The sequence below is a fragment of the Xiphophorus hellerii genome, chromosome 9 (genome assembly GCF_003331165.1).
Source record: "Xiphophorus hellerii strain 12219 chromosome 9, Xiphophorus_hellerii-4.1, whole genome shotgun sequence".
Taxonomy (NCBI): domain Eukaryota; kingdom Metazoa; phylum Chordata; class Actinopteri; order Cyprinodontiformes; family Poeciliidae; genus Xiphophorus; species Xiphophorus hellerii.
The window spans coordinates 4,068,968-4,090,901 of NC_045680.1; the positions used below are offsets into that span (position 1 = coordinate 4,068,968).

General features: G+C 36.3%; 1 protein-coding gene across 1 annotated transcript in view; it reads right to left on the reverse strand.

Annotated features, from left to right (window-relative positions):
- Window positions 1-17,180, reverse strand: part of anos1b (anosmin 1b) — a 47,790-nt gene extending 30,610 nt beyond the window's left edge. Inside the window, exons 1-2 of the mRNA XM_032573109.1 lie at window positions 16,876-17,180; window positions 1,929-1,976 (exon numbers count right to left, since the gene is read on the reverse strand). Coding sequence (XP_032429000.1) covers window positions 1,929-1,976; window positions 16,876-17,052 — 225 coding nt within the window. The 5' untranslated portion in view covers window positions 17,053-17,180. The remainder of the gene's footprint in view (window positions 1-1,928; window positions 1,977-16,875) is intronic.
- Window positions 17,181-21,934: the final 4,754 nt, after the last annotated feature.

Sequence of the window (21,934 nt, forward strand, 5' to 3'; positions counted from 1 at the left end):
ATCAAAGCCCAGGCCTAATTTTCACTATCTAGTCTGGCTGAACTTTAAGTTTTGGCCAAACATTTCAATCTCTAGATGTGCAAACAGGTAGAGACTTGCACCTGCACTCGTAAACATAGATTGTGTGGCAAGCTTCTTCAGGTATTCTTTGAGCATTGTTGCACGTCTTGACACTCTTTCATAAAAGTTACATTTGTGGACTGCACAACTAACAGTTGCCCTGCCAGTATTCTTTTCCTTCCATTGGACAATTATGCATGATTTTATGTTCTTCCATCTAAGAAAATAAGTAAATAAGGACACTGTATTTTTTGGTTGTTGTAATGCAAAATCTAAACAAGTTTATTTACGCATAGGTTAAAATTCTAGAATTGACAGTGGGTGTCTTTTCTTTTAAACATGACTGTCCTTTTTCTTTTGCACATTTTACTGAACAAGTGGTAAATACAATAAAGCTGTTTTTTCTTTGAAACAATCATCTCCAGGAGCATAATTAATAAAAATAAACAGCATTCTCCAGACTTCTTCAACATTCCCAGTTAAGCAAATACACTCTGAGAGCATTAAACACAGTTGGACACCCTCTGTTGTACATTTCATTCTTTTGATTAATCTAAGCAATTATGGTTGAGGACTTGGATGTGTGCTTTCCTGTTATAATTTATTTTGGTTGGCCTACCAGGATGACTTTTACAAATTGGGCTGTATCCACTTTCAACAGACTGTTAGACAGTAAAAATTAACAATCTTGCAATTGAGACATAAGAAAGCGCACATGTCCGAGCAGTGTCATGATCTCTGACAGAAAGGTTTGAGAAAGTGTTGTTGGACAATGACTTTATTTGTGCTTAAGTCCAAACAGCTAGATTTGAGTCTGAAAGAATAAGAAAACTAGGGAGCAACCAGATGTTTGTTTAAGCTCAAAGGAACTGCACTGATTTGTCTTTTTGTTTGAGGCAGCAGGGGGTAGGTATAGTTAAAAGTAGAAATCTGATGTTTTGCTCAGTGCGGTATCCCCTGACGGTTTGTTGGTGGAGGTTGGCTGATGTTGACATTAACCCACGCTGACCCAAATATAAATACATATACGGACTACTGAAATACATGCAGAGCAGGTTTCACTGTGCAAGCCTATATATTTTTCTTCACTGACCTGTCATCTGAATTTGTACCAAAGCTTCAAAATATTTTAAGAAGTAAAATACAACTCAGGTGTTTCCATGTGGGTTAAAGATTTTAGATTATGTCTGAACCTCAGCAGGGAGTTCAAAAGCCACTTTGTAGAAAGCTAGATGCTCTATTTAAAATTGTAATTCATAGAATATTTGTATGCAAAGGGTTTTGAGCAGTCAGTTACAGCTAAAACTCAATCCCAAATTTCAGTTATTAAAAATTTAATTTTCTTAACATGTTGGGCTGTTTTTAATTATTATCTTTGACTTGAACTCTTGATTTACAAAGATTAATTGTTTGAGCTGCATTTATAAAATACCAAGACATCGTTTTTAAAGTAGAAGCAATATTCAGCTAGATTAACAGACTTTAAGACTTTACAGACTTTAGTTGTACATTTAAGAAAGATCTGAAATCCAAATGATGATTTGCAAATATTCAACACAAGTTTTGGCAAAGTTTGGCAAAAGAAAAAAAAAACTGTGGTAAGATTTATTTGTGAATTTGTAAGAACGTACTAATTCTGAGATTTTAGGAGATCATCTTTTAGTGATATGGAAAGTTAGTTTTATGTGTTTAGTAGTTTTTAGAAGTCTAAAACGCTTAGTGTTTGAAACATACTATTGTGTATTTTTAAGGCGCTTTATAATGTTTCACTGCAACTTTTCCAGTTGCTTTTCTCCAGCGTTTTGGACACCCTTTGTATTTTTTTAAGATGTCCAAGTAACTGGTTAAAGCAACTTAAGTTTATTTACCTGAGCGCAGCGTCTGTGGTTTTCACACCAATCCAGAACTTGGATATTCTGGAAGAGACAGAGAGGAGGGAAAAGAGGCTTGAAAGAAAACATTTAGACAGACAAATCCTTTGATATACACTCCCTACATTTAACCTATTCATAAGAGACTTCCATTTCATATGTAAGCAGACCAAAAGCAAAACGTTGTACATAAAAGATCATTGAAAAAAATTATACAAGCAGAGAAAAACCTGCAACACAGTCACCTTTCAGCTATTTACCTAATTATCCTCTACGTAAAAAAAAGATCTATGGTTGTGGCTGCTGAGGTGGCTGGATTGCGTCACATGGTGAGACATGAGGTACATGTGCAGAAAGTCAAGTGGAAAGTGACTCAAAAGCACCAGTAAACATGAACACTTTAACCACTGTGACTGAGATGTAAAATAAAAGCCACATCACACATCACATCAGACCAATATAAATTCCTCAATTCTCCTTACTTTGATAACTCTAGACAAGCAATTGTCAAAAAGTGCAACATCTCTGATAACTGAGTGACATAAAGATACTTGAATGCACTAAAGAGCCTAGATAAATATTTGACTATCACGGTTTATCCCACAATTCAGACTATATTAATCGCAATTTTAATTTAAAGTACCACAAAATATTTTAACATAATCTTTGATTTAATTAGAAGTCAGTCAACCATATTCTTTAGCATTAGGCCTTTCTATCCAAGTTTTAAGAAAGAAGAAAACTAAGCAAAATAAGCAGTAGTCTTAGTTGGATGTTGCTAACAAGTTGATTGAATAAAATATTTTAACTGTGAACTTCAATTAATTTTCTTAATAAGCTCTTGTATATCTAAGGGAAGTTGTCTGATTTTATTCCATGCACATGTGCAGCATCATGCTTTTTAAGAGGATGCCACTGCTGAACTTATGCCTTTATCTTTTATTATCTTAAAAACTTGGCCTTATCAGGCAGGTATGATAAATAATAAATAAACTCTTTTGCTATTTTATATACTTTTTATTTCTCTATAGTAAGAGTGTTTCCCCAACTTACTAGTTCATTATTAATTGGCATAGGCAATTCTAATATAGCTAAACTTAAAACCCAACAAAGCACAACATTCGGTCCAACATGTGATAATAAATAACTATAACATCTAAATGAATGCACATCCTGTATAATTTTTCCCCATAATGCCATAAAAAGGATAAGCAAAGAGCTTGGCAGCTTTTGACTTCCTTTGTTGAAACACTCATCGATGTTGAAAGTGCTACTGTTGCTCTGTCTTTATCAACAAAATTACTTTGCTGCTATGCAACAACAAAACAGCTATTAGAATAGGTGTGTGTATGCCTGCCTGTTGTCATGTCTGTGCACCTTGAGACTTGTGAGTCCCCAGTAATTGTGTCTATGCGTGTGTGTTGGATAAGCTGCTTTAACAACTCTTAAACCCTCTCCCGAGTGAGTTGTATTTAGACTAAACCAATCTTTTACTGCACACAGAGATACACCCACCTAGATCCTACTCAGTGTTTTCCTCTTTAATTGGCCTTTGTGCTCACTATATGATTAGGGTGATTAGGGGGTAATTGCCAGGGGATCAGCACTAAGGTGAAAAGATTCAGACTAGGGGTTAAGGGTTTTTATAACATGGTGAATTAAGACTTTAACCATCAGTATTCAACACATACATAGTTTTTTAAAACTTAATTCAGTTAAAGTGACTAACTTGGTCAAGGTTTTCAGATATTTAGAGAATTGCAGAATGACTCAAAAGGTTTCTAAGGTGTATTTAAAATTAAGATTACTGGCTTTATAATTATAATTATGGCGGCACAGTGATGCAGTTGGTAGCACTTTTGCTTTGCAAGAAGGTCCTGAAGACTTTCTAGAAGGAGTTGCATGTTCTTCCATGAAGTATTTCTGGCTTCCTCCATCAGTCCAAAAACATGACTGTCGGGTTTATCGTTATTTCCAAAAATTGTCCTTAGATATATGAGGGTGTGCATGCAAAGTTATTTGTTATATTTTGCCCTCAGATGAACTAGCAACCTGTCCAGGGTGTACCCCACCAATGACCGCTGGAGATAAGCACCAGGATAAATAGGTATGGCCGATTAATGGGTTTTATAAGTATTTGCTATGTTATTGAGAAAATTACAGGAGATGGTACCCATGCTAAGCCAACCTTTGGCTTTAATTTAAAAACAGCAAAAACAAAAAAGTTTCTCTCTGACTTCAAAGTGGTAGTGTAACAACAAAAGATTATTAAAACATTTCCAAACATTATCAGCTCTTCATACTGCAGAGCACCAATTCAAACCCAAATGTCTACTGCAATATTGTGCAGAACTGCATAGGGCTAAATGATGTCACTAACTTTTTTGGGCATGCAGAGGAATATTATTTTCTATGCACATAGTCTCATTTTATGGTTCCATAAAGTAACTATGTTCAGCTGTTATGAAAATGCTGTGTATATATTAAAAATAACTTAAAAGAAATTTGATTTTACATCTGACGCCTTGAAACTGACCTCTGGCTCTGCCTGCTATGGCTTTGAAGTGCTGGGTTTCACTTCTTTAAATACAATTCTAAACTTTTGCACAACTCCATGCTGACATGCCTTGGAATATATCCATCTTAATCGCCATTAATCCTTGTGCATTAAAAATCCAGGAAAAACCTTGTTGCCATTTCCACAAGAGACTCTCTGACTCCAATTATTCTTACATGCTGGTCCTGATTTTGAGGTATTTTCATGCTTTGTTAATTATGTACACAGCCAGTCCAGATTCATACATTAATTTTGTTGTAAATATCTACATTCTGAAAAAACATGGCCTTTGACCCAGCTGTCTAAAAAATATTTCAGAAGCTATTTTTTCCCATTATCCTTCTACCTGGCAAATAAACTAGGCAAGCTTTATTGACAGGTGCTAAAATAAGTACAGAGGCACAACCCATGACATGTTTATGCAATCAGTATATTTAATCTTCAAAGTAAACTGGTAGAGAAAATAATCTAATGTAAATCAAAATTAACATATCACTTGAACTCTGGTGTGTGTAAACTAACACTCCTCCAACAACGCTTGATTATCTCTGGAAAGTGATTTAATGGCAGATAACTATAGTCCTATTTCACTAAAGTCAAGAAGCTATAGAGTCTCCATCTTCCAGGACATAACAATCCTAATTTCTTAAGTGGATGCAGGCTGGACTTCTCTAACGGACTGTAAAACATGTTTGTCATAAACCTATTTCCTCTCAAGAAGAGAGAGCCCAATATTTCTCCAAAACTATTGTTATCTTTGCTGTATCATTCTGTTCTGTCTCGGTCTTAGGTCCCTGACCAGGGTGGGATGAACATTCATCAACTAGGAGATGGATGGAGAAACAACAGTCACAAAATCTGAGTTACACAAACGCATGGAACACATTCGCTAAACTTTCTCCCATTGCTTCTCATCCAGAATATTCTCTTTTGGTCACTCTGTCACTCCTGTCTTTTATTTGGACAGTCTAACTTCCCACATTTCTGTCAAATCTATCAAAAATGACAGGGAAGGACTTGATGGTGATTGCAATGATCAGCTGGGAGGGGTGCAGGAAAAAAAAACTAAGGACATTGTAAAAGGCTACTAAACATCTCCAGATTTTCACAGAACAGGCCTAAAGCTGCTGGACTGAAATCTTCATCTTTCCTATTCTTTTCACGCTCTCTTTCCTTTCTTTGTTTTCTTGCCATTCACAAATTCAGTATCAGTAACCAAGCCTCAGCCTGAACAAATGGATGTGCAGTTATATGTATTCATCACAAGTCAATTTCATGGTACACATTTGCTGTCAGAAACAATTAGAATAGTTTAGATAGATCTGTCTGCCTTATTACTATTAGACAGTGGTCAAAGCAAGGTTTTAAGCCAGCTCATCTGTCTGTGGCACAACAGCTGCACACGTTGGAAAAAGTCTGGGAGCGAAAGAAAAGGAAGATTGGGAAGAGGGTGGCTAAGAAAAAAAAATACAATAAATATTAGTTATGGCAGTAATAAATAGAGGCTAAAGGTAGTGAAAAAGAATACCATGAATATTTTGTTATCCTGCTATATTATAATAATAAGTCAATGGTTTAGCTATATGTGAGCTTCCTTCTCTGGAGGTATCCCATTCATAGACCTGTTCTTTTTGCTGCAAAATATGATTCATTTGAGTTTATCTGTTAAAGACCATTGCATTTCAGTGCTACACACATGATCTGTTTATTTTCCAATAAAGTTTGATGCTAGGACTCCTTTGAAAGCTATCTTCTTTAGCTTAATAATTATATTGACACTTGAGCACCATGTACATCTCCATTCACTTTTTCAACTGTTCTTACTATTATGTCACAATTATTTATTGAATATACAACTTACAAGAGTCCGTGTCAAGTAAAGCTGAAAAAGAAAGTACACAAGGACAGAAAGCATTGTATATATGGAGGCAGGCCTCTGTCTTTTGATAAATACAAAAAGGTATGTTACTCTGCTTTTGCTTGGATACACCAAACAGAACTCAGTCAGGAGAACATATGCTAGCCACCTGCAGTCCATAGTAAGCTAGTCTGGCCTTTGCCTTCTTATGCTATCCTCCTGGATTCAAATCTCACTTCACAGCTCAGTCTGGGTTTTCTCCCATTGACTTGGATCCCTCTCGTAGAATTTCAACCAGGCCAATTAGTAAGCAGAAGAAGACGTTTTAACAATGACATTGATTTTCTGCAATGTTTTAAAATTATAGGTCACACTTCCAAATAATGAATTAACATCAATTCGATTTGACACTTTTCTCCTCGCAGTGGAGGATGATTGTTTACAGCACAGGCAATTTCCAGTAAGCTGCATAGCACTGAATTGGTGCATTACATGCATCACAGGCAAAACATTAGTGATGGGGTAAAATTTAAAACCTTAGCAGAGTCCCACGTCTCCAGGAAGGAATTGTTTCTTAATAGCTGAAAGTCCAGACCATCTGTCCGAAGCAAAGGGTAGGACAAGGGGCTGATTTTTACCAGGCTAATTGAAGCATGAACACAAACAATTTGACTCTATTACAGCAGGTTCATTTAAGCTTTCATTAACCAAGAAGAAAGGACTAAAAAAAAAGCAGAAATAGAATAGAAAGATGTGTAATAATGAATAAAAATTAAGCAGTAGCACTTGTTATGGTTACATAGATGTCTTGAGTGATCACTTTCCTCACATACTGCCAAGCACAGCTGCATCTCCCTCATTATGTAACCTAGCAATAATAACTCAAGGCTCGACTCCTGTTCTTGTTAACTGTTTTTAATGACATCTTCCACCAACTGTAATAATATTGAGGCCCAGCATTGGGACTTAATTCAAGTTACATGGGCACGCCTGATTAGTATATTTCTTCTGCACAAAAGACTGTCCATATTCTCACACTTAATTATTGGCTTGCTTTTGAGATCACTGACTATTTGTGCATTTTAGGAACAATTTTAAGGAAATTTTTGTTTTTAAATTATTAAATTGACTGATACCTCACAATATTGACCATGACAATGTGATGTTTTAACCCTACACATTTTCAATATAAAAAATATTACTTTTTATACCAATATGTTAAAAAATTTGTAATATTAGCTGAAACTGAAGGGAAAAAAAATCCATCTATATAATGGCTTTCACTTTTCAAAGTTATTTATCTAAGGATAAAGGGTGTGACAGAACAAAACTTGGCAAAACAGCCTTTGCATTTTGATGATGGTTTGGATATTATTCTTAAAAACACACTTTTAGGTCTGAGATCCACTAGAGAAATCTGTCACAAGAGAGTCATCAGAATCCAAGATGACCAACTGAGTCAGAAGCATTTACACTAAAGGACTTCCACATGGATCTCATGGTTGCCCAGTCCACAGCAATCATTCTAGAGGAAAAACAACTTGATTTTATCCAATGACACAAACACCACACAGAGAGAACCGTACACGCGCACAGCTGCAAACCCCCGTCGCTGTTTAAAAGACGGAGTCAGACATAAATTACACTTCTTCCAGATGCAGAGACAAAAAGAAAGTGTGTGTGTCTATTTGTGTGTGTAATTGTGGTGAGGTGCAGTAGAAAGCCTATTTAACATGATGCATTACTCCTGCTAATCACACCCAGATGACCAGAAGCACACAGCTACGGTGTGTCTTATTTGTTTGTGTGACGAATTATGACTAACTTCCACCCAGCAAAATATACATTGTCTTTCCCAAAAATACCACATTTATAAGTCAGCATTCCAGTTAGGAGACCAGTTAATTAGTTTATGTAAGTGTTTTAGTGCTATGTGTCAAAGATAGCACTGTGGTGCTCCACATCCTATGAGTAGCAAATATCACTGCAAAGTGGTTTGTTCATCTTTCTATTTTTTACCCTGTCTGTGGATAACAACTAACACCAGTATAATGGTGTTGTGTAACATTGTGGAAACATTTCTAGGAAAGAATCACAGTAAAAGGGACCAATTGTCCAAAACACAGCTTCACTCTTCATCCTAAAATTCCCTTACCACAAACACGGTTACCAAAGGAAATTACAAAATAGAAGAGACAACTACAGCAACTTTCAGTATTCTGTGACGCAGAAACAAAAGTTAATTTACCAGCTTTTATTGTTGTCTTGAGGCACCACATGTTTATTTAGTCAGTGTTCCTATGTGAGAATGCCATAAAATGTAGTATTTTAAGGCTGATCATTAAACGAAAACCAAAACAAGTAAACCAGAAACAATTCTTCTGGTATATGAGAATATATTAAGGTACAAAGCTAAGTACAGTCGCAAAAGATGTCAAGTAGCAATGCACCAAGATAGCTTACCTTAGGTTTGTTCTAAAGAAACATTTGCAAATAGAACAAAATTTAGAGTTATACATTCCTTGACTGAACTACAAATAGGATGTGGTCCAGTGTACTTGTTGATTTAATACCAAAAGTTAAAGTTGATTTGAAATCTTGAATGTATAGTATAAGTAAAGTCCTTTCTAGTAAATGTTAAACATAAATCTTTAAATTTGGACACTTTTACAAAGCAAGATTAGTTTTCTTTAGCTTCTTTTTACAAAAATATCACTGACAATGCTACTTGCTAACATGGCACTACAATGCTTTAGTGGTAACCTAAGCTTAATGTTGTACCAGGAAGCAGTCACAAAAAATCAATGAAAAAAGTAGTCTCCCGTGTAAGCAGGCATTCCTGTTTTGAGAAAATAAAAAAGTATTTTCATTAGGCCTGCAGGAACACAATTTTTGATGGTTTCATCTTTTATTTTTCTTAAATTTTAAGCAAAATGTATAGCAATTTGTCCTGTGTGTACTAAGGGTGCCCTCACTGCAGTCTGTGTGTGAGGGGAAAGGAGGTACGCGTGTGTGTATGGGTGTGTCTTTGAGTCAGGGAGTTAGCTCTAGCCTTTGTGATGACTGTTTGCAGCTATTTCAAAACAATGGTGGATGCAGCAATGGATTACTATCAAACAAGCCAGGTTTGAACAAAAAACTTCATGATGAATTTATGGTAAATTATTCTACATTGGCCAAGCTTTATAAAATGAAATGTTTTTTTCTGGAAGATATATTGGATTAGTCAAAAAATTGAAGGACACATTAATCGAAACAAAAATGAGTGTTATTGTCTGCCAGTCACAAACAAAGCTGTGTGTTTTCCCATCCCTGCCTTGGATTTTCTTGTCTTGGTTTCTAATAAGAGCAAAATCTACTAATCTATCCCTGGTCCTGCTCTACTGATCAAATGACAGGGTAATCACAAAGCCGCATGGACTTTATCTTTAAAATGAATCACATGGACCTTTGCTGTCTGCCATCACTCACCCCTATGCCTGTCTCTCTGCTTGCTGTCTGCACACATATCAGTCAACCTCTCTGGTCTGTGAATCTATTTGTCAGGTTGTCTGTCCTCAAGTATGTCTGAAACACCTGCCTGCTCCACCATCTTTATTTTCCTTTGGACATCTTCACGCTTGACCAATTTTGTCTACCTGCTTCTGTCTCCTTATCTGTCCCCTTGCAACCTGACCTAGAGGTTGTCTTTAGCTGTTTTCCCAGCATGCCTAACCTCTGGACTGATTAGTGTTACCTACCGCAGAGCACTGAGGATATATGAATGCACCCACATGAATGCACAATGACTTGAACCTCAAACCATTGGGCCATCAACACCACAGTCACATGAATAGGGATGGGTGATATTATGGACTTATAACTGAACTCAATATTTTGTGGCATTTATTGCAATTATAACAAAATCTCAGCTGCAGAGGACCCCTTTATTCACAGGAAATTAGAGATCACTATCAACAGCAAACAGCTGAAATCCGCAAATATTTGAGACTCGATCTGAAAACTTTTAGAAAGGCATATTGTTGGGGTGTGCCTTAGTCCTCGACAAGGCCGTCACAGGTTCAATTCCCGGCCTGGTGACCTTTGCCGTGTGTCTTCCCCTTCTCTCATTACCCACTTTCCTGTCAATTAACTATCAAATAAAGGCCACTAGAGCCAATAAAACCTTAAAAAAAGAAATGCATATTGTTCAAACATCAAATTACCTCTATATGCATAATAACACACAGTGGAAACACTACGGCATAAGCTAGCATCCAAGTTCTTCCTTATTTCCCCTCTTGAAGGTAGAGCCAATCGGTAACAAGAAAAGTTAAGTGTGCATCTGGATTGGCTACTTGCGAACTCCGACCAGTAGGGTGTAAGGTAGCATTGTGTCTGGGTGTTACAGCTTCCAAAGCTGCATTTTCTTTTGAATGTTTTAAATATGCTCAAAAACTCCACAAACAAGCAAATTTTCTATGAATAATTTTTGAGTTACATACCACAGAAAAAAACATGAGAAGGTAAATTCACAAATAGTGAACCGCAAGTAGGCAGGGGTCCACTGTACATTGTCAGTTTTAACACTTTTTTCACCAATGGGAAATCATGATGTATTTGTGCATATTTACCCATGACTCTTAAAGTCCAGGGTTTCTAAACACTTCGTTATGTCAAAAACAGAGACAAACATTTTTACAATGAATTAACTTACAGAACCAGAAGAAATAATGGATGGGTGGATGGACAGACAGGCAGATAGATGTTTAAAACTAAGAAAACACTTAAATCAATGTCCATCCAGACTTTTTCCAAAACCATGAATCTGATCTCGTGCATGCACAAAAAATCCCAGCTGTACAACTAAGGCAGGATTTTTTTTCTTATTCTTAGTAGTTTACATCAAGGAAGAATTTGGGAATATGACAGCATCCTAACATGCACACAAGTGCACGCCGTCGCACACAAAAGAGCTATAATTACGCTATTACGCCATGCGAGGGAAACTAGTGGAAAACCCAGAGACGCAGCAGAAAGAGGTGTAAATAGAAAACTGGTGATTCACATTCTAGTGGCTCCACGCTTGCCACACACAAACTGATGGGGAGAATGAGCCAAAAACACAGTTCACCCACATGAAGCCAGAGGAAGCGATGTGTGTATGTGTTTGTATCACAGTATGATGACAGAGGAGGAGTACAGATGGTTGCCCTTACTGATGGTACAACTGCTGGAGATGTAATCAAAAGAGAAGTTGTTTTTTTCCTCTTTTAACACAGAATCACTCTTACACATCCATCACAGTGTGTGCAATCTAAATTGCCCTATAAATGCAGAAAAGAATGATGGTGTTCTCCGTGATGTGGCTGAGGAGATTTTTGTCTGGTTACAGATCTACACAAGTATTTGATTGCCTCTCCCCACCCCAAGATGACTCAGAGGCAGCCACTCCGATTCCTTTTAGGTGGTCTGTCTTTTGATATCATATTTTTATTTTCTGTTTTCTTAATGGATTGCAACTTGTGGTTGGCTGTATTTTTATTTTATGGCAACACAAGCTTGTACCCTTTTCTGTATTGTTGGCTCTGGGTTTTTTCCATCTTCTTCTTGACAATTCTTCATAAATTCTCTATTCAATTCCCTTCAGTTTAGTTTATTTAGGTAGCCCTGATTTACTTTAAAATGCAAACAGATATAGTTCATATACATAAATTCAATTCAATTCAATTTGTAGCAATCCCTCATACTGAGCATGAATGTATTAAAGGAAAAACACCTCCATCAGAACCTGGCTCAGTGTGAGCGGCCATCTACAAAGATGGTTAGTGTTTGTCGATTCACCCATTTCTGAAATTTTCTGGAAAATGTTGTTACTGAATCACCTTTTTGGTCAATGTCTAAAAAAATGAAAGAGCAGTTTGGCACTTCTCAATGGCAGCATAATAAATTAATTAAATTAATCAAGAAAAAGAATGACGCACACAAAATCAAAAATTACATAAATAAATGCAAAATACAATTTAATAGTCATTGGAAAATTCAGTGGAAAATGACAGATTTTTTTCATTGAGCATGTCCAAAATATTCAAAAGAAAATGCAGCTTGGAACAATGAAATCCCCAGACAGGATGCCACAGGCTACCGTTTGTAATGCAGCCAATCCAAGAGCACCATCCAATTTCCTGTTATTTATTGGCTGCACAGCCCAAGAGCAAAAATATGGAAGACAGTGGATATTAGCTTCTGTGGTAGTGCCAAGAAGGTATATTCTTTCTGTGCATATAAAGGTATATTAGCTGTTAAAAATATTAAAATAGGCACATATGTACATTTTTAGAGGGAGTCTCAAGTATTTGTGGATTTCAGTTATTTGCAGCCAGAGGGAGGTGATCAAAATGACAGGTGCAAAACACCTGGAGCAAGAGCTGATGAAAGCAGTCACTGGTATTTCATTTTCCACAGAAATTTATGTACTAAAGGCTGAAGGGCTCTAGGCCTCAGCTTCAAACGCATTTATCACTACTGACCCAAAAGCATAGAAAAGTATATTCTAAGATCCTCAGAACTTTAGACAAGCTTCTTTACTATATTAACCATAAAATATGTGCCATTAAGGGGTTTAATCATTTTGTGACTGTAGTAGTTATTACAAGAGATATTTGGGTATAATTTTAACATGTTGTTCTTTTTGGGTTCAACTATTTGTTAATTTGTAGGCAAAGTTGAATACCTTTTGGTGCAACTGAGTTTAGCTTTTTGAATTGAATTTTGGAACAAACAATCTTGTCAAAATTTTAAAAATTGTCAGGCACCTTGTTTATAAAAATGATAAGTTAAACATTATGTAGGCATTTTGATCAGTTAAGAAATGACTAAAACTATTTTATCCTTTTATCCTAATCGTTATTTGCCATTAAAACAGCTGTTTTTTAAAGCCTCGTATGAACTCAAAGTGATGAGTAAAAAAACCTTTATTTGTGCAATATTTTTTTTCTGTACAAAAATACTTTTTCTGTCCAAAGAGCATGCATATTTGTAAAGTTAGAAAATGACTAAGAAGAAAGGTCTTCATAAGTCCAGACCAAAGTCCAAGACTTTGCACAAAAAAATATTGTAAAACAAAACCCAAGAGGGAGATTTATCTGTTTGCCACAACCTCTCTGCATGTTTTGTTCTCATGTGTGGAGTGTGATGTTGCCTATTTGACAACTGCACTCCATAATCTTCAGACAACATACTCCCTTTCTCACACCTCTGTCCCAGAAACCCAACCACACACATACACGCCTGCACACCCCTACACACCCCCACGCACTGATCTCAATGGTACAAAGGCATCCAGGGGCCACCCCCATTACCGAGTACACAGGTGTTGGAGTCTACTCTGGGAGGACGAGGACCAGACCCAACCTCAGTTTTTACACATGAACATATGCAAACCAATACACACACTCACACACCCCTGCACACAGTCTCTTCTATACACCTCAGAGCCACTGGGACTGAACTCTATGGTTAATGACTTTCCCACCCACTACACACTATGCACATGTTGAAGCCGTTAACGATAAGTAGCTTTTCAAACTTAGTAATGTCCTAATGTCCCTGTTAATCTAACATTCCTCACTTCAAAGGGCCACAGAACACGGGCCAACAATTTTCTGTCATATGAGCAATTTTGTGAACAATTAACAAGTAACGAGCAAATATATTTCAGGTGTTTCTTTGCCCTAGTAAGTCCAACCATTGATCTGTGCAGCACTGACATGTTTGGCCCAAATTTCCAGGTGTAAACAGTGTTTAAAACAACACTGCAAGTTTTGTCTGATGAATTATTTAGGTCAAGTGCTGGACTTACCATTTTCCACTCTGCATAAAAAAAACCTAATTTACTGATGCTGTATCAAAAAAACATTGAACAACATAATGTGTGTACACTAACCCAGTAAAAATCCTACAAAAGAAGATGAATCTTGCTTAGGATTGTGGCTCATTGAGGCACAAAAACAATGCTAATGATTTACTTAAACATGGAAATACAATCTTTGACAACAATTCTACTCTATCACTTTATGATCACTGTGTTTTTAAGACACACCAATTACACTTTTGTTCAGCAATACCAATTTCCAGTTATCTTTCAGACTTGACCAGTCATGGTTGATTCTGAATTATTCACATTTTTAGACAGGAAAAGACCCGTGAAGGTCTATAGTTTTTGTAGGATTTCTTCTTGATAAATTATTCCATTAAATAAATTGGCGTTTTAGAGGCCTAAACATACTCAAAACTCAAACTTCAGCCCCTATAGATATGTTTTTATTCAACGGAATTTAAAAATGGGTATGGCCAAATGGAACAAGTTAAGCCACTGGAAATTCATAAATTTATCAAACATTCATGTGTGTTTTTACACATGAATGATTAAAAGCAACACTCTGGTTATGTTTTTGATGAGGGAATGAAATTATAACATGATATAAAGCTCAAAAAAGTCACATTTGCATAATATCTCCCTCTTTGAAGCATGTTGCCCAAACCTTAAGATTTTTATTTAAAAGAAAATTAAAGTCCGGTAATGTACATCATCTGTGTTGGTTGGTGTGTTTATTAAATGAAAACACCACATGCGTTCAACAGACTGAAAAAAAATCTGATTTCGCTGACCAGCTACTTATTGATTAAAACTAATCAATTAAAATATTTGGCAGATTGCATTCACTGGCCAGTTGATTGGCACATCTCTGCTGTTTTTATTGTATGTGAAAACATTTAGTTAAATACACTCTTGAACCAGTTTGGGTTTTTCTGTCTCCGCTTTTACAAACCAGTTCTCTGCTGTTGCATTTTGCCTTTGAAAAGACAAAGGCACCTGTACTTCAGCATGTCCAGAGTACATAGGTAAAGGAGGCTATTAAAATACATACTATCTGGTCTAATTCAAGTAAAACAAAAATAAAAAGCATTTAAATATATATATATATATATATATATACATATATATATATATATGTATATATATATATATTACAACAGAAAAGGTAAACAAAGCTAATATTAAGGGACTTTAATATGTCAAGAACAAGACTCTTGCTATTTTTAGTGTACTACATTAATTTAGACAAGAAATCCAACATCTATGTGCTGTTAGTTAAGAATATAACAGAGGTACAGTACCTTGCAAAAGTTATTTGTATCCCTTTTGGAATTGCAGAATCTGAGAACAAACATTTTGGTGACTAGATTCTACAGCTCAACATAAAATTGTGCACAATTATGAAGAGGAAGGACAATGTTACATGGTATTCAGAAGCTGTATTGAAATTTTTTAACAAATAAATCTAAAATGTGCAGTTTGAATTATGTAAACTTACCCCCTTACTCAGTACTTTGTAATTTGTTCCGGATATTCACAACTAGACACTAAAAATCCTATCTATCCCTGCCAAATAGATTAAGTTCAGTCAAGTTGGAGGGAAAGCATCAGTTTTTGAGTCTTCACACAGATTCTAATACATGAATATGCTTTGAAATAAGTTGCTAAATTGTAGCTCAAACTGTATCAGTAGGGTTGTTATCCTGCTGGCTTTTTACAACCTACAGAGGATTTCTTCCTGGGTAGTCTGTTATTATTTCTCCTACTCCCATCTTCCCAGAAAGTTCCAGGCACCTACTGACTAAAAGTATCCCATAGCAGGACGCTGCCACCACCATGCTTCACTCGTAGTGTTCAGGGTGATATGCAGAGGTAATTTTCCTCCATTTCTTGCTCATGTTTCCTATGTTCCCAACATGGTTTATGTGAAGCTGCAAGTGGAATTTCCCATGGCTCTGTTTCAACAATGGCTATCAGAAAAAAATTGATTTTTGAAGCACCCGACAGAAAAACCCAGTAAACGGAATCTCCAAGCTGGGTTGTTGATCTCTGCAGCTCCTCCAGACCTACCATGCTATAATGTTATAATATTGGATTTATGGATGCAAAAAGCTTCAGGTACAATATAATACTGTACCTTTATTATATCCTTAATCTAATCTGGATTATATTTCTCCACAAGTTTATCTTGAACGTTAGTGGTGTGTTGCTTTCTGATCATAATGCTGTTTGTTTGGTAATGTTTTCAAACCAATCTCTCTAGTACCCCCAATTTATTTGCGGGTACTAGATTTTAGGGGCTTGAATACACACTTAAAACTTTTCAGATTAATGTGAATTAAATACAACAATGTATTGTAACAATGTGATTGTTCCACTTCACAGCTGTGTCTACTTTGTGAAAAAGTAGAGCACAAAAAAGAAACATATATTGATGCTTCTCATTCAAACGTGGCAAAATGTGAAAAGAAAGAACTTTTTTGCAAAGCACTGCATGTAATTTAACATAAACCATAAAAATAGCCTGTTTGCGCACTCTTGCCCCATAATTTTAATATGTAATAATAAACTTGCCATAAACATAATAGCTTGTTCTCAACTGAGAACAATTCTCAGCAATTTACTTCAGGCGATTGGCTCAAAGGGCGTTAGACACAGCGGAAGTATTTACCTGAATATGTCTGAAGACTGCCGTTAGCTGCGTCATGTGCAGACTCAGACACCTGGACGTACATCTAGCACTGTTGACTTTCTCCTGAACATCATCCGGCTCCGGAGAACTCCTGCGGGCACGTGCCACAGTCAACACCACGCAGAGCAACACCAGTACGGCTCGAGGAACTGACATCACAGCGTGAGAAAATACAACCAAAGCAGATGTATATATAAATGTTGAAACGAAGGTCGTCTCCCTCTCGTGCCAGTGTGTGTTCTCATGTGAGTTAAGAATGCAAGCATCTGAGCGCGAGCAGGGAGTGGAGCGGCTCTACCCAGCTCGCGGACACTCCCACCACCGCCACGCGGATCTCTAATGTTTTCAGTCCCTATTATCCTGATTACCATCATCATTGTGGCTTAAGATTCTACTCTCTTCAGTTACTATGCAAACATCCTGCCTTTTTATACATCACCTTTTTTTAAAATCATTTTTCCTCCTTGTTCCCTCATCAGGAATTTGAAGTATTTTCTTCTCCATCCTTGGAGGTCACTAGTGATAGTGAACGCATCACTATCACTATTAATTGCAGAAGATGCATTAGCAGCTGGAGGAATAGGCCGCCCTGTGTCAACATAAAGCTAAAGCTGAGCTGGTAATAGAATTACAAAGGGGAGCTCAAGGTCCAGGATTGTGCCTAAATGCTTTAATTTCCCTTTAATTATGTTCCAAAAATGTCAATCAGTCATGGTATAGACTGCAAAAACACAAAAAAGCAATTAGGGTTGTAGTCACTGTATTACATACTGACATATTAAGTAGGACAGACATACAGGTGATAAATAGAGATACTTGAACTCAATTTTTGTTAGTAAATGTTCAATTTAAATTCTTCCGTTACGTAAATGTTTTGTGCAGTGTAGAGACCGGAAAGACACAATGATGGTTTCATTTTAAGATAACAAAACTATTTATTTAAGTTCCAGTGTGGTTATTGTTTCTGATAACATTAATCCGAATAATTAATTTCCACTTCTATGCTAATGATATCCTCCTTTTCTGCTGAACGCTCCTCTGCTTCCCTGGCCTCTGAGGCTGTTTACAAGAAGTCAAAGCCTGGTTTTCATGTAGCTTTCTCAAACCAAACAGTGATAATCTGTCTCTCCGTCACTCAGGTTAAGAGTTTGGCTATCATTTTGATAGCACCTTATCCTTTCAAACCACATAATATCATAAACCTGATTGCCTACTTCCACCTCAAGCCACTGGTAAATCTGCTTCTTAAAAAAAATTCTACAAAAAAGTTTTGGTCAGGTAGAAATTGTCCTGTTTTATGATTCAGACGAGTCATAGTTTCTGATAACAGTAGTGATAATAAGTGATCACTCAGATTTAAGTCCAACTTTTAGCAGTTCCTGGTACATCAGCAAACTAAAAAGCAGTTTTCCCCAAAATCTCTCTCTCAAGAATCTCTCTCTGTGTGTTAGATGATGCTCACATATTTCAACATAGCTATAAAATTTGATATTAGTTGAGTGCAGTGTTTGATGTATACTAGAAGGCTTACACATCAAATTCTGCTTAGATCTTCACACTTCCTCCGGCTCTGGTCTTAAACAACAAGCACATGACCTTAGATTATAAAATGATTTCTAAAAGCATGTTTTGCCATAATTGTCTAAAACATTTTGACAAATGCTGTAAAATTTATTTACTCTCCTTTCAGTTTATATGCAACACCTGTGCATATCTGAAACTTTTCATCTGTCTAGTAACAGTTTTTCTCCTTGCATTTCTTGCATACTACCAACCCAGCATTTTATTGCTATTTGTACTCTATGAGCCTATGCAGATACTGTCATGATTGTCATGATGTGTGTTGGCAGTGGACCCAAACAAACACAGGAGGCAGGCAGAATCACATGAAAAGGTGTAGTTTAACATAAATTGCAAAAGCAAGTCAAAACTTACAACTCTTTGGAACACATGCAAGGAAAAAATAACACACAAGGTGAAACCTTTAGCACAATGGACCTGCGGTAGTAAATAAAACAGAGAACATATACCGTGTCAGGGGAGACGTAATTCCTAGAGTGACAACCAGTGAGACTGATTAACTGAATGTGGAACAGCTTTGAGGGAACATAAACTGAGGGAGCTGAGTGAAAATTTATAAAACAGAAGTAAACACAAGAGAGATGAGAGGACCAGTTAAAATGTATGGAGAGGGAGAGCATTTAGTTAATGGCAGCAATATCTCAGCTCCCCTCCAAGAAGTTATCACAGGTAAACAGAACATGAGACCAGACGTAACTGCTATGGAGAGACTGAGAGAAATCGTGCTGTTAACTCTTGAAATAACAGCAGATAGTGTAAACTGGAGAGTAGTAGGAGAAGAAAGTAGCAGCCTAAGCCTAATACAGCATAATTTCAAGGTAGCTCAGGATAAGCTAACCCTTAGAGTGAGGCATGAGAAGAGGTGGGTAAATTACTCAAAAATTATAATCCAACAAGTGTAGCAATAACTTCAACATATTTTTTATCCAAGTAAAAGTAAAAAGTAACTGTCCAAAAAATTACTCAAGAGTAAAAACATACTCATACTCAAATACAGAGTAATTGTACAGTTACTCAGTTGTAACTGATCAAAACATCAGTCATTTAATATTTAAAAAGTGCATCATCAGACGGACGAAAATATAAAGTTATGTTGAAATGTTGGTATTTAAAGGACCAAAATGAGAGTAATTCATATAAATTGCATAATTAGAAAATAGAAAAATCAGGCAAAAGAAAAACAAGTTTATTTCAATATAAGATATATAAAACCAACAAAAACTGTATTTGTGTGTCTGTGACTTGCGAATTTTTGGAGCTTGTTCTTCAGTCAGTGGGTGGATTATCCAGAAATTTTACTCAAATAAGAGTAGCGATACTTTATAGTAAAATTACTAAAATTAAAAAAGCAAAAAGTACAGCATAGTTAAAATGCCTGTAAAAGTTTTTTTTTTTAAGTTACTCAAGTAAATGTAACTGAGTAAATGGAGTTAGTTACTATCTAAGAGGCAGAGCCAGGGAAAATTGCGTTTCCAGGTTGCATTCCCTGTACAATTATTTATTGTAATTATTGTTCTGAGCCTTGGTCAACAACATCACCACTATGTACACCTTAAATACCATTCTGATTATTTGATATGTTGTGTGTATCATGTTACTGCTCAGGATGCAAATCACTCAGATTTAAAGTTTCTTTGAAGTTCCCAGGAAAGCACAAAGAACAGCCTGTTAAACGTTAAGTGGGAAGACAGCGATGCAGGGAATAATTACTCAAGTAGATGCAGGTGAGCAGAGGCAGAAAGGATCGGGTGAACCCATTGGAGGGGAGTGCAGAGCAGGTGGCAGTTGAACAATAATATGATTGTTAGATTATTGGACCAGAGATAAAACCATGAATTATGATCATCGTTTAATATTCATTTGCTTTGTCCTGTGTATCATGTTTTCTCCTTTTAATATAATAACCAGAAGCATAGCCTTCACAAAGAGAGATTTTAATTACCATGTTGAAAATCAAAACAAAGCTACAACACAGAGTCCCACATCACAAGAGACATTGCAGTGAGGTAACATTTCTGCCTCATGGTTCGCACAGCAGGCTGGTTCCAGGCACATTAACACTTTACCATTGCTACTATGAAAAACAAACTCCCCTTTATAGTCTGGGAATTCTCTCCAGGGCTAATTTCTGGACTAATAAAAGACCGTTTACTAATTGGAAAGAGACTTGGGGAATGTGTTGAGGTAGGCATCTGTCAGAGAGCCAGTTAGAGTTTTAGTCACTGCTTTTTGACAGCAACATCAGAGCCATGTGGCAATTTCTTCAGGCACAGTCCAAGTGGCGATGTTTAGTACACAGGGCTGAAAGACCTATTTGTTTACATGAAACTGTACCCAAGCAGAGGAGTCATCTCTTCTGGCAGTGAAATGTAGACAGAGTCACCTAGGTTTTGATTTAGGGGAAGTGCAGTCGTATAAACATTTGGGAAGCACTGGCAGAATTGTTATTGGCCCTGTGGTGAAAACCAGACTTTTCCTTTTGCTCTTTACAGAATCATACTCTGTATTTGTCTGCATGCGACTGTCTTGGCTTGTTAACCCCTCAGCTCTAAGTTATCCAGCTCTGTAACCTAAGATCTCAATTAATCATATCATGATTCCTAACAACCTGTGGTGATGTATTGTGTTGAGATGATTCATTTGACTTACTTTACCAAGAGTCAGTTCCAGAAAGATATTTGTTTCATTGAATGTAGGAGAAAAGCATGATTTAAGACATCAGAGTAACCTGAACCTGCATGTGTTTGACATTTTTGTTAAAAAGTGAGCTAAAACAATTAGGAACATGTCTAAAATTTATAAATTAATTTTGTGTTGATTTAAAGGCTGCTAAGTACAAAAAACTCTTTGGAGACAAGCTGCTAATCCATTGGAACTTTTCAATTTAAAGTACACCCCGTTAGTCTTTTACCCATGCTATAAGTATTTCAAACCATGGTTAATATAAACCATAGGTCATGTATTTCAGGTATTAAAAGAATTGTTTCTGATGTGCACTTTTATGGAAAATAGTTGAATGTTGTAAGCAGTCAGTTTTGATGGCCCACTCACACAAGTTCTCTTAAACATGCATAAACTGACTGTTAGGAGAGCAAAAAGAGTTTTTCTGGAATGATCTTTGTATTTGTTCTTTTTCCAAAGTTTCATATAAATAACTTTGTCTTTACAGATACATTATAGTAATTATTCCGAATTTGTATGTGGCATTTCAACAAAGTCTTTCAAACACACAGACACAAAAAAAGAATATTTGTAGCCTGAGCTTAAAAATTGCTATTCTTACATCCAACATGCTTGACACTAGGAGTTAAAGGTGAGATGGAGCAATGAAATCGTTGTTATCAAATGGTTGTGTGTTGACGAACCATGTGAAAATTTAATACATTGAAAAATTATAACTTTGTATGTACTAGAACTCATTTAAAAACAAATTAATACTCTGTATTCTGAAGCCTCC